The sequence below is a fragment of the Myotis lucifugus genome, unplaced genomic scaffold (assembly GCF_000147115.1).
Source record: "Myotis lucifugus unplaced genomic scaffold, Myoluc2.0 scaffold_210, whole genome shotgun sequence".
NCBI classification, from domain to species: Eukaryota; Metazoa; Chordata; class Mammalia; order Chiroptera; family Vespertilionidae; genus Myotis; species Myotis lucifugus.
In genome coordinates, this window is record NW_005871258.1 from 450801 (window position 1) to 464252 (window position 13452).

Sequence of the window (13452 nt, forward strand, 5' to 3'; positions counted from 1 at the left end):
ATATATATATATATATATATATATATATATATATATATATATATATATATATCCCATTCATCCATCGATGGACACTTAGGTTGCTCCCATGTCTTGGCTATTGTAAATAATTCTGCCATGAACATAACAGTGCAGATATCTCTTCAAGATAGTGATTTCATTTTCTTTGGACAAATACCCAAGTGGAATTGCTGGGTCATAAGGCAGTTCCATTTTTTTTTTAATACTAACATTTACTATTTATTTATTTATTTATTTATTTATTTATTTATTTATTTAAATTCTCTCCCAGGAATATTTTTCCATTAATTTTTAGAGAGAGTGGAAGAGAGAGGGAAAGAGAAATATCGATGTGAGAGAAACACATTGACTGGTTGCCTCCTACACACACCCCGACCAGGGCCCAGGCCAGGGAGGAGTTTGCAATCGAGGTACATGCCCTTGATGGGAATCGAACCCGGAACCCTTTGGTTCACATTCTGATGCTCTATCCACTGAGCCAAACCGGCTAGGGCATGACAGTTCCATTTTTAATTTTGGGGGATCCTCTATACCAGGGGTCTTCAAACTTTTTAAACAGGGGGCCAGTTCACTGTCCCTCAGACTGTTGGAGGGCCGGACTATAGTTTAAAAAAAACCTATGAACAAATTCCTATGCACACTGCACATATCTTATTTTGAAGTAAAAAAACAAAACGGGAACAAATACAATATTTGTATTTGCATGTGGCCCGCGGGCCGTAGTTTGAGGACCCCTGGTCTATACTGTTTTCCACGGTGGCTGCACCAATTTACATTCCCACCAACAGTGCACCAGGGTTCCCTTTTCTCCACATCCTCGCCCACACCTGTTATCTCTTGGCTTGGATCTCTCTGTAGACACAGCAGCCGTGGAGACCATGGTGACCCTGATTCTGTCTCTCTAGGGAAGATGTGGGCATGAAGAACTCAAGTTTACTTACATGGCCAGTCAGAGAAGCTGGCACCACCAACCTCCGGGAGCTGAGACAGGAGAACCTTAGAAGAAAGAAAAAGAAACCCGCCAAGAGGCTGCCCCTGCAGGAGGCGGTGTGCTCGGATTCAGACGACCCTTCCCATGGCTACAGGTCCCAAGAATCCTACCCCTGGAGACACCCCAAGCCCAAGGTGGGAGGGGGGCGACATTGTTTATCTCCAGAACACCCAGAAATCTCTCAAGAGTAGTGCATGTGAGATCACCCCCCAGTTTCCGGGCCAGTTTAGGTCTCAGTACAGCAAAGGCCCTAATACCTTAAGTAATGCTGACATCACTTCCCCAGAGAAGGGTCAAGGCACAGGGTTTAGGAGTCAGCCAGCAGAGTCATCGCTGCTTCACCTCCACCTGAGCAGCCCCGCCCTGCACTCATAGAGCCTTCCACAGCAACAAAGGGCTGAGGATTGCCACCAGGAGACCTTAAAGCAGTATAGTAGCAGCTTTGGTTAAGAGAGCCAGCGTTCCTCCGGGGCCGCCCAGACCTCAGCCCTGACACTGTGGACCTAGCCCCTCTGCTGAGGTAAGGCTGCCTCCTGCATCCCACCCCGCTGTCCCTGTTTGTAACAAGGTAGACTTCTCTGCCTCCCCCACCGGGATCTCCGACCTATTGGGGCTTATTGGGTTTGACTTTTCCATTTCTTTGTCCTGTTCCTTCTCCTGTCCTCACAAAAATATGCTCAATCTTCTGGAAGACTCTGCACACCCAGAAGTTTAATCTGATAGACTACTGTTGTAGCATTTTCAAAAATTTTAGAAGTTAGTTATAATCCAAGCCTGAAGTCTTGTTTTAAACCGAGTATCTCATATGAATTAGGGATTTTTATCACTTAATATTAGGACTGAAATTAAGACTTAATAACTTGTATGAGAGCTACAAGACTGAACATTTCCTATTTTATTGTTTTTATTGAGCCCTTCCTAATTGTTTTTGTCTGTAGTCTGTTGTAGGTACCTCTAATTGAGCGTGGAACCAGAATAAAAACTTAACATTGGAAACATTACAAAGTTATTGGATTATGAGATATTGCTTTCTTTGAACACATTTTAGCAATAACATATAAAAGTATTCACCCCTATTCATTAATTTCTTCATAAAATTAGTTTTAAATAATTTAAAAAATGAAAAAGCTCATTCAAATCACTTCTAGTCAATAATAGCTTTTGGGCTAGATAACCATAGGATACAGATTATTAATAAGACAAATATTGGATGCTTTTTGCAAAAGCTAAGGCAGCATTCCAATACTCTAAAAATTCACAACATAATTAAAAATGATACTCACATTCCAGAAAGCTAAAAATCACCAAGGTTATGGCAAAGAAATTAAAAGAGGAATCCACTTCCAAAAATGTGTAAGAAAAGGGACATGAGCTCAGCATCAGCCAAAAGTAGGAATGCAATGAGGAAGGAATTAAGGAAATGGTCCGGAACAAGGCAGGGAGTTGTGGGAGGCGTACTGCCACCCAGAGCCTGGAGCTTCTCCCAGGCAGGAAGGTTGTGGAGCCCAGTGGAGAACAGGTGGGGCAGGGAAGAAGCCATTCATTCCATCGCTGTAATCATCATGCCACCTGCAGGCCTGCATGCATCCATGTGGGCCATTGTGCATCCATGTGGGCCTGCGTACGTCCATGTAGGCCTGCCTGAACTCATGTGGGTCAGCAAGCATCCGTGTGGGCCTGCGTACGTCCATGTAGGCCTGCCTGAACTCATGTGGGCCAGCATGCATCCATGTGGGACTGCGTTCATCCATGTGGGACTGCGTTCATCCATGTGGACCTGCGTGCATCCATGTGGGACTGCGTTCATCCATGTGGGCCTGCGTGCATCCATATAGACCTGCATGCATCCATATAGACCTGCATGTACTCATGTGGTCAGTGTGCATCCATGTGGGCTGGTGTGCACTCATGTGGGCCGGCATGCATCCATGTGGGCCTGCATGCGTCCATGTAGACCTGCATGTACTCATGTGGTCAGTGTGCATCCATGTGGGCTGGTGTGCACTAATTTAATTATTCAACAAGCAACTGAGTGCTTGTGTCAGGCTCCAGAGAGACCTCTGACTTCTGAAAGGTGGGCACCTTCTATCTATTCTACCTTTCTTCATCTTCACAGAACTGCAGGGATGAAGGACGATGGGACAAAGACACAGGATAATAGTTTGTTAGTATTACATTACAGAGCATGGTGTACTCAGTGACACTCAGTGATATGCCCAATGTGCTGTCCTTTGTTGATAATGCCCAGCCAATGTGCTGGGGGAAATTGCAATAACAACAGTGTATTTGCACTTCCAGCCAATATTTTTTAAAATATACTTTTATTGATTTTAGAGAAGAAGGGGGAGAGAGATAGAAACATCAGTGATGAGAGAGAATCATTGATTGGCTGCCTCCTGCACATCCCCTACTGGGGATCGAGCCTGCAACCCAGGTATGTGCCCTTGACTGGAATTGAACCTGGGACCCTTCAGTCCGCAGGCCGATGCTCTATCCACTGAGCCAAACCAGCTAGGGCAACTTCCAGCCAATACTGAATAACAAATTGAATCCCCCTCCCCTACCAGAAAGAAATTAGAACCTGATAAAATGTATTTAACAGCTGTTTCCAAAACACTGGGCACAGACAAAGATCTCCGAGAAACAAAGAAGGCAAGAGAGCTGCTAGACCAGTGTTCTCAACCTTCCTAATGCCGCGACCCTATAATACAGTTCCTCATGTTGTGGTGACCCCAGCCATAAAATTATTTTCGTTGCTACTTCATAACTGTAATTTTGCTACTGTTATGAATCGTAATGTAAATATCTGATATGCAGGATGCATTTTCATTGTTACAAATTGAACATAATTAAAGCATAGTGGTTAATCACAAAAATAATATGTAATTATATATGTGTTTTCCGATGGTCTTAGGCGACCCCTGTGAAAGGGTTTTTCGACCCCCAAAGGGGTCGCGACCCACAGGTTGAGAACCGCTGTGCTAGGCTGTGGCTTGTGCATCTGTATGCACTGCCTCAGGTAACTCCTGTTTGATTGTCACTGAACAAATGTGCATCTTTAGCACGTGCCAGAAATAACAAAAGGGGTTCAAGCTGTAAAAATAATCGTAATCGCTATGTGTCCAGATGTGATGGCCACCTTGTATAATTGGCACAGAGCTATGTGGAATGGGTATAGGGTTACTGCCTGAAAGAGAGAAGGCACTCTTATCAGAAGCAAAGGAACAGACGTTCGAGAAGAGACTGGATGACCACTCGAGTGGTGTATAAAGATCCATGCATCAAGTGACCGAGTCGCCAACATTGCCTCTTAAGTTCCTTTTCAACTCCAGGAGTCAGTGGATCAATGACACAGTCCATTATCAGCTCAGAGCATTTCCACATAGATGTACAGTGGTCCTTAAAAAAGGGGAAGGGAGGGAGGAGTTATGGCCAACACAATTAAACAAATGAAATTAATTAGGGAAATGAAATTGAAAAAGAAGTAAAATTATATTTGCATGTGATAAAAGTATACCTCAAAAACCTGAAAGAATCTATGATAGTGCTAATTCATACAATAAAAATAACTCAGAAGGTGGCAGGATAGAAATTTAATATACAGTAATCAATAGCTTTCGTGCACACAAATAATGATAGAGAAAACCTCAACTATAATAGCCACAAATAAAATGTAGTCAATTTTCATTATTCATGGCAGTTCTGTTCTACCAAGTCCTGTCTAACACTGAATTCGGCAAATATTGGATCATGGTCCTCAGGAGAACAGGGTTTGGTCACATCATTTCCACCAATGGATCAATATGTGACCTTTGTTGTGTGTTTCTGTTTAAAGGCACCTTATTTAATCTATTAATATACATATTCATATATATTGTTAACTCATTAACATAGAACTCATGGCCAATAGCACTGTGACTCTTGCCTGCATGAAGCTCATCTAACACGGTCCTTCTTGGTGGCACCTCACAGCCTCTTGGCACAGAACACTAGGTGGCACTTCAACACAACCCGTGAGGCCAGTGAGACAGTGCCGTCCACAGGAAGCACTAAGTAAGCCACTAAAGAAAAGGACAGTTTTTGACACAAAGAGCTGAGAGAAGAAGGCAGAAAGGCGAGTCAATTTTCAACAGTCTGAGCATATGGATATCTGCAAAACACCTTGACTAGTTAAATTTTTTCCTTTTAATATTTATTGAAAGTATTACATAGGTCCTCCTTTTCCCCTCATTAGCCTCTTCCAGCCTGATCCCATCTTTGCCCCCCACCCCAGGCCCTCATCACCCCATTGTCTGTGTCCACGGGTTATGCATACATGTACACAAGTTCATTGGTTGATCTCTTCCCACCCTCCCTCCCCTGCCTTCCCTCTGAGGTTCAACAGTCCGCTCATGCTTCTATGACTGGGTCTATTTTTTATCATCAGTTGATTTGGTTCACTAGATTCTACATATGAGTGAGATCATGTGGTACTTGTCTTTCTCTGACTGGCTTATCTCATTCAGCATAATACTCTCCAGGTCCATCCATTCTGTTGAAATGGTAAGAATCCTTTTTTTTATTGCCATGTAGTATTCCATTGTGTAAATGTACTGTAGTTTTTTTATCCACTCATCTGCTGATGGGCACTTAGACTGTTTCCAAATCTTAGCTATTGTAAATTGTGCTGCTATGAACATAGGGGTGCATATATCCTTTCTGACTGGTGTTTCTGATTTCTTTGGATATATTTCTAGAAGTGGGATGACTGGACCAAATGGGAGTTCCATTTTTAATTTTTTTAGGAAACTCCATACTGTTCTCCACAGTGGCTGCACCAGTCTGCATTCCCACCAGCAGTGTACCAGGGTTCCTTTTTCTCCACATCCTCGCCAGCACTTGTCATTGGTTGATTTGTTGATGGTAGCCATTCTGAGAGATGTGAGCTTAAGAACCAGCTCTGGAGCCAGCCTAGCCAGCTCTGGAGACAGAAGATGTGGTGGCCTCCTCTCCTGCCCCCTGTCCCCCCCCCCTTTTTTGTGGAAATTAAATGAATTGACAAGTGCTTTGCACAGTGTGTGGCAGAGTAAGTGCTGCGAACCTGTTGACTCATTGCCTCCAGGACTCGGGTTTTCCCAGCCTCTCTCTCTAATTAACAAGCAGGGTTCACCCCTGTAGGATTTAAATCTATGAAAAGAGAAAGCCTTAGCTCTCCAAAATCACACAGCTATTGGTCTGTCTGATAGTGATAAAAAATTCTGTGCTATCTTTTTAATAGGCTAGAGCAGGGGTGGGCAAACTTTTTGACTTGAGGGCCACAATGGGTTCTTAAACTGGACCGGAGGGCCGGAACAAAAGCATGGATGGAGTGTTTGTGTGAACTAATATAAATTCAAAGTAAACATCATTACGTAAAAGGGTACGGTCTTTTTTTTTTTTTAGTTTTATTCATTTCAAACGGGCCGGATCCGGCCCGCGGGCCGTAGTTTGCCCACGGCTGGGCTAGAGGCATAACCCAAACCTGTTGAGCTCACCGGGGAACTCAGGGAACATTGCAGGGTAGATCTGGCTAGAAAGATAGTGGGGACCTGACCCCAAAAGGTGGTCATTGGTGGATAGCAAACTGGCCATTTAGTCTTGAGCTAGCTACTCCCCACTCTGGGCCTCCATTTTCTTCTCTCTTCAGTGGGCGGGTTTGAGGAGTGGTCAGGGCCACGAGAGGATCTGCTGCATTCAGTAACTCCTGAGAAACTCCCAGGTTGTCCTCCTCCAACCTCTCCCCCATTCTCCCTCCACCACCAGCACTAGCAGCGGGGGAACCAGGGGCTTACACAACCCCCAGAGAAAGTGAGCTCGCACAGGGCAGGAGAAGATGGCGGAGATCCCGTCTCCAAAGAGCGGGGGAAGCTGGTGTGGGAAGGGGTGGAAGAGAAGTGAAAAGGAGGGAGAGAAATGAGCAAGAAAAGATAAAAGACTGAAACTTAAAAATGGAAGGAATGAAAGAAAAGGAGGAAGAGGCAGAAGAAAAAAGATAAATTCCTTTTGTCAACTGATGGTCCATGATCGTTGGCGCTAACAGGAATCTGCTATTTGGGGTGCGGTGAAGAAGGAACCTCTATTCAGTGCAAAACAGCTCAATTGTGATCCAGCACAGCTGTGACAAGAGCAGGCTGTGCAACAACTCAACTGTAAGAAAGCACAGCTGTGAGAACAGCAGGGGATGTGAAAACAACAGGCTGTGGAACAGCTCAGTTGTGAGAATACAACAAACACAGCACAGCTGTGAGGAAGCCCTGAGGCCAGGCCCCTCTGGCTAGACAGCTCTGCTCTGGCCGGCACTGGCCCGCTCCTCCTTGGTCTGTCTGCACTGGTCTGCCCCACTCTGCTCTGGTGAGACATCCGTTTTCAGCTCAGCCAGGGATGTGCAGTCTCCTAAAGAAAGGTAAAGTGTCCTCTTAGAGCAGTGGTTCTCAACCTGGGCTGCACATTAGAATCACCTGGGGAATCTTTTTAAAATCCTGATTTCTGAGCCTCATCCTCTGGAAATTCTGTTTCTTTGTTACTAATGTTGTGGCCCCACCCCATAACAAAGAAACAGAATTTCCAGAGGATGAGGCCCAGAAATCAGGATTTTAAAAAGATTCCCAGGTGATTCTAATATGCAGCCAAGATTGAGAACCACTGTCTTAGAGCCAGAGGGGAGCTGGCTTATCTATATATATAAAAGTCTAAGTGACCGGCCGACTGACTGACCTACCAGTAGCTATGACGTGCAATGACCACCAGGGGGCAGATGATCAATGCAGGAGCTGCCAAGCTGCAATGACTTGGCAGCAGCGGTTCTCAGGTGACACACCCGGAACCAGAGAGGAGGGAGCCCGATTCCAGGATGTGTCACCTGAGAAGTGCCCCCTCACAATCCAGGACCCCTCAGAGGATGTCAGAGAGTTGGTTTCAGCCCAATCCTTGCAGGTTAGGCTGAGGGACCCCACCGGTGCACAACTCTGTGAACCGGGCCTCTAGTCTATATATATAAAAGGCTAAGCAACTGTCCAACCATCCAACCGGCCAGTAGGTATGATGTGCACTGACCACCAGGGGCCAGATGCCCAATGCAGGAGCTGCCAAGCTGCCGTGACTTTGCAGCAGCAGTTCTCGGGTGACGCACCCCGGAACCAGAAAGGAGGGAACCCGATCCCCGCAGGCCAGGCTTAGGGACCCCACCTGCCAAGGGACCCCGCTCACTCCAAAGATGCCCTTCGAGCTGACGTGCCGCCCCAGGTGTGGGTGGCCAGGGAGGGACCGTGGGAGGTTGGCTCCAGGGCATGTCCTGCCTGTCTCACCCAGTCCCGCCCGGCCAGCCACCTTCTAATTACTTTCCTTTCAATGTGCACAAATCCGTGCACTGGGCCTCTAGTATAGACACAAGTCCCACTCCTGGTCCCTGATTGGTTCATCCTTATGCAAATGAGGACTCCAGATCCTCACAGTTTATTGGTCCAAAGGCATTGTCCTCATTGGACAGAATAGAGCCGCTCTGGTTGGTCAAAACTGTGTATCTCTGATTGGATGGGGAAAGTCTCAGTTCTATTGGCTGGAATAGGATTCCAGGAACTTCTTGATAAGGGCTGCTCAGATGACAGGGACACAGTGCAGGCAGGCAGTTCAATGCAGGCTTCCCCGTAAAGTGCAGTTTGTGTGAGAGGCTCCTGTGGAGAAATGGCTGCTCGGCTCTGGGTTTTTGTTATGTTTATTTGAGCCCAGTTAGCCACTGGGAACCCTTCTTAGTAAATATCTTCTTTCTCAGGGTCCACACTTTCTATAGCCACTTGGAGAAAAATCAGAATTAAATAGAAAAGAAAAATTCAAAAGCTACAGTCCACAAAGGGTCAAATGGAAATAGGAAATACCCTTATCTCCTCTAAAATACGTTATTCATTGCTCTGTGTCACTGCGGATGCGTGTGTTGTGTCCACTCATGGATAAGTGGGATACCCTTGTATGATTTAAACGTCAGATCTTGTGAAGAAAGAGCTGGGTGACATCATTCCAGAGGGTCTGAATCACTTCCCCTGGAAAGCCTTCCTCTGCAGCAACTTCTTGTTGTGACATCAGGGTCAAAACAAACCCTGTTCCCTTCATCAGCAGCTCTCAACACCCTAGTGCACGGGGCCGTATGTAAGTTAGACCTGGTCCCGTGCCCCTGAGAATTTTCATGTCCAGCAATGAGAGAGGCATGATAACCAACATTGGTGGGATGAGAAACAGGTGGCTATAGGGAGAAATGACGGCCTTCCCCACTGAAACCTGAGCATCGCTTTCTCAAGGCACTTGAGCATGCACTGCCCCGTTATCTGTGCTGTGGAGAGAATCCCCCTCCTCCCCAGTTGCATCCCTGGAGCTTGGTGCCCAAAGCTAGGACTCACACATTTAGCAGGTACATGCTGAGCTGCTAATATGCACCAGGCTTTATTCTGGGCACTAGGAGGTATAGCAATAAACAAAGGAGACCAAGACCTCTGTCCTCATGGTGCCTACAGACAATGAAGGTGATAGAAAGCAAATAAATAAAATATACAGTATGTCAGATAGAAATAAGTCCTGTGGAGAAAACTAAAGCAGGAAGGGGAAGACAGAGTGTGTGGGTAGGATGGCATAGAGTCTTGACATTTTGAATAGGGTATTCAGGAAATGCCTTCTTGAGAAAGTAATATATGAGCAAAGACATGAAGGAGGTGGGGGAGGGAGCCGCATGGATAACTATGCCAGACAGAGGGAAGGTCAGGTGCAAAGGCCCTCATTGCTGACCAACGTGCAGCCACCAGAAATAGCCTGAGAGTCCTCTCCTGCTTCAGTGTCATTGCAGCACCTCTGCGTCGCTTCACACCCTGCTCGCTGTAAGGAAGAAATGCTTAAAGTAATTATGCAGAGCAGGTATTAAAATTTGGAGCCCAGAGGAGATGAACTGATGACTGAGATGGCGTGGTTGAAGAATGGGGCGTTGTAGGTAATCCAGTATTCTGTTAGTGGATCTCAGGATAAAAACGAAGTGGGTACCTTTTTTTTTTTTTTTAACAGATGAGGCACTTGTGTCCCACATTAAATTGCTCAAAGATACAGAGCTTTTAAGTGAAATTGTCTAGACTTTATATCAAAATAAGCCCAACTGTATTAAAAAGTTAATTTTAAGAAAAAACATACAAACCATAAAAAAGAGTAGACATCATGTATGTAGTGGAATCATGCATTCTAGGCTTTCAATGAATTGAATGAATCTCAGTGGAAAATGTTTGCAAGTCTCTAGAATAAATATTACCATAACTCAAATAAAAAGGCAGACAGACTGGGGGAAATACTTTCATCGAATATACTAGGGAAAAATCTCTGTGTTGCACAGGAGCTCATGAAAACTGAAGGGAAAACCATCAACTTTCATGTAAATGGGCAAAGGACATGAATAGATGATGAACAAAGAGGAAACACAAGTAATAAACAGACATAAGAAAATGTCTGACTGGTATGCAAATTAAAACTGTAATTGGGTAGAGTTTATGCATGAAATTTTCAAAATAAACTAAAAAGCTGGTGAAGAAGAGATGGTGGGACTGGCAAATTGATGACAATAGAAATTGCTAAAACTTCTCTTGAATTCAGATGTCATATTCCTGAAATAATCCTACTTCTGGGAATATAACCCAAGGAAATAGTTACAGAAAATAGAAAAAGGTTCTATGCATGTGTTTAGAGCAGTCATTTAAAGGATTGAAAAGTGGGAGGTAATTTAAATGTACATTAAACGGTCAGCAATAGTGTAAATCATTCTATTAATTATGTAATCCATTTGCCTATGATGATGGCCAGTAAATAAATGACCTGTCTGTGACCAAAATTTATTAGAAACTAATGAAGCAAGATAGGCTACTTCTCAAGATACAACAATTAAAAGCAGAATAAAAAACTGTATTTATGTGTGAAAGAGAATAACATGGGCATGTGAAGAAAAATAAAAAAGGAACATAAAATGTAGAATTGGTTTATTAAATTGATTTTAAAGTTTATTATTAATACAATATTGCTTATGCAATACTTTTTAAAATGTGGCATTTAAAATGGAAATAAGCCAGGTATGTTGACAAGAGCCGCGCTGCCGCGCTCACCTCTTTTCTACATGGTACATGTCTATTAAGTCAGCATTTTTTCTCATTAGCTTTTCTCCTGTTGTTGTGGAGACACATCCCCCTGAAGCTTCCGTCCTATTGAATGAGGCCTGCTCAGCCCGCTCTCCTCTCCCTGTGCCTGGGCAGCTGAATTAAAGGACCCTAGTGTAGCATTTTACATTTGTTCTGTTACATTTTTCTTGGTCTATACTTCATCCCACCGTGAAAGGCTCTATTGATTTTTTGGCTCCTGACCTACACCCTTTTTTGCCATGTTTCCCGAGTGGATGCTAGTTGGCCATCCTATGCATAGTGAAATATATAGGAGAGTCCACCCTTACCCAAGGCCCTGATTGAAATGTTGGCCGAGCCGTACTGAGCCCCGGGACACGACACATCTATCCAGGAGCCCCTTTGATGACATCATGCTACAATCCACGAAAATAGTCCAGCGAGCAGCACACACGGGCTGGCTTTGACAATGAGCACAAGTTCTTTTGTAGGTGAACCGAGCTTTAGGCTCAGAGAGGAGCTCAGGTGACCCTCCTGGACCAGGCTCTGGCTCGGGTCCATTGTGACAGGGAGCGCGTCTGCCCTCAGTGTTCAGTGTTGGTCCCCTGGGCCCTGGGCCCCTCCGATGCCACCTCTGCCATGGCGTCTGCAGCGTCCACCCTCCTGGTCTCCAGATCATCAGATGTTCTCAGTCTTCCTTACGGACTGTTCACTGGGTTCTTATCTGCACTCTGTATCCTGGAGTCACCTGCATTTTAAAAGAAATCAAAGATTGAAAGTGGAGGGACGGTGGGGTCCCAGGCATTGCGGGTACAAGAGACTGGATGGAATGGGAAGGCCGCGCTAAAAGGGGGGCTCACTAAAAGGGGGACTCCCGGGGACAAGGTAGATTAGGTCCCATGGCACCAAACTCAAGCTCTTAATGATGGTCGGATGGAATTTATAACTCTTCAAATCTCATTTATTTAATTTTCCTTCTATTCTGCCAACTGCCAGGTAGGTGAGGGAAATGGAGGCCGTCGCCTCCATGCCTGTGGAGGAAGCAGCAAAGAGGGCCTGGAAAACTAGGAACGACAGCTTCTCCCCATCCCCTCCTGCCTTCCCCCCAGATGCCTTTGCGCTGACAGAGAATTCCTGCTGGGAACCTGATGCAGCCTTGCTGTTCATGTGAACCTTGCCTACCTCTGCATAAATGTTTTATTTCTCAAAGGCCATTCCCACAAATTGCCTTATCATTTGCCAAGGATCTAGACCCCCTGCAGGAGCTGGCCCAGCCCTCCCCCTTCCTGATAACTGGGCTTATCTGTTCGCATTCCTGCTGCTCATCTGCTAGTCTGGTTTATCGCCTTACAGATTACCTGCTCTTTAACACACTGCACACCATCTGGTCCCAGCAGAAGGGCTAGCTCGCTGGCCACCCACGGCAGTGTGTGTGCGTTTTAACCCTAACCCATAAATGCCAGGCCCACCACATCTGAAATTTGTTTGGGCAAATTTTACATCATTAGAATAGCAAGCATTTGGCTCCTCACCTCAATTTTTTAAATCAAAAAGTATATTTTGCACCAAGAATAAATAAAAAATTATATATTTACACAGTGAAACTAAAAGAACTATAGCTACAATCAACATCAATGAATCTTAATATTGATTGGGGAAAAGCAAGTCCCAGAAGACTCATACAGACCATAATCCCATTTTCTAAACTTTAAAAACAAAACTACATATCACTGGGGAGTCAGTGCCCTAAGACATATCTGTGCATGCTCACGCTGGGCTGCAATCCCTCTGGGATTGGCTGGGATTCACCCTTTATTTCTCCAGCACTGGAACCACAGCGGGGCGGGGTGGGGGTGGGGTGGAACTGTAGTCACCAGGCCCCCTGGTTCCAGCTTCCTCCGCTCCTGATGGCTGGATGCCACCTTTCCCCCCACAGACCCCTCTTCATTTCCTTAGCAAGTCCCACTAAGGCTGAAGCAACCTGGGACTCACCTAGTCCTTCCCCTCCTCTCAGTCTCACCTGCCCCCTCAGAGCGAGAAAGTGGTGCCTTCTCCATAGCTCCCTTCTCTCTGTGGTCTCCCTATTCTGGCATAGGTTCTGGGTTTCGGCAGGTCCCTTTGCTGGGTCTCTTGGTGCCATGGACCTGTTAGGACATCCCACTAACTCATTTGGGGTTGCCAGCGATCCTTGTGTCCTGCGTCTTGACGAAGGGTGGCTGTCCCTTCCCACACTGTCCCATACACACCTGGTTGTGTGAAGCCTGAGCAACAGGTCCGCTGAGGCCACCCCAC

The 13452-nt window shown here is 45.5% G+C and overlaps 1 protein-coding gene across 1 annotated transcript in view; it reads left to right on the forward strand.

The window, feature by feature from the left end:
• The window catches only part of VWA3B (von Willebrand factor A domain containing 3B), a 133026-nt gene extending 131494 nt beyond the window's left edge, over positions 1–1532 (forward strand). The window contains exons 26-27 of the mRNA XM_023761469.1: positions 927–1106; positions 1388–1532. Coding sequence (XP_023617237.1) covers positions 927–1106; positions 1388–1436 — 229 coding nt within the window. The 3' untranslated portion in view covers positions 1437–1532. The remainder of the gene's footprint in view (positions 1–926; positions 1107–1387) is intronic.
• The last annotated feature ends 11920 nt before the right edge of the window (positions 1533–13452 follow it).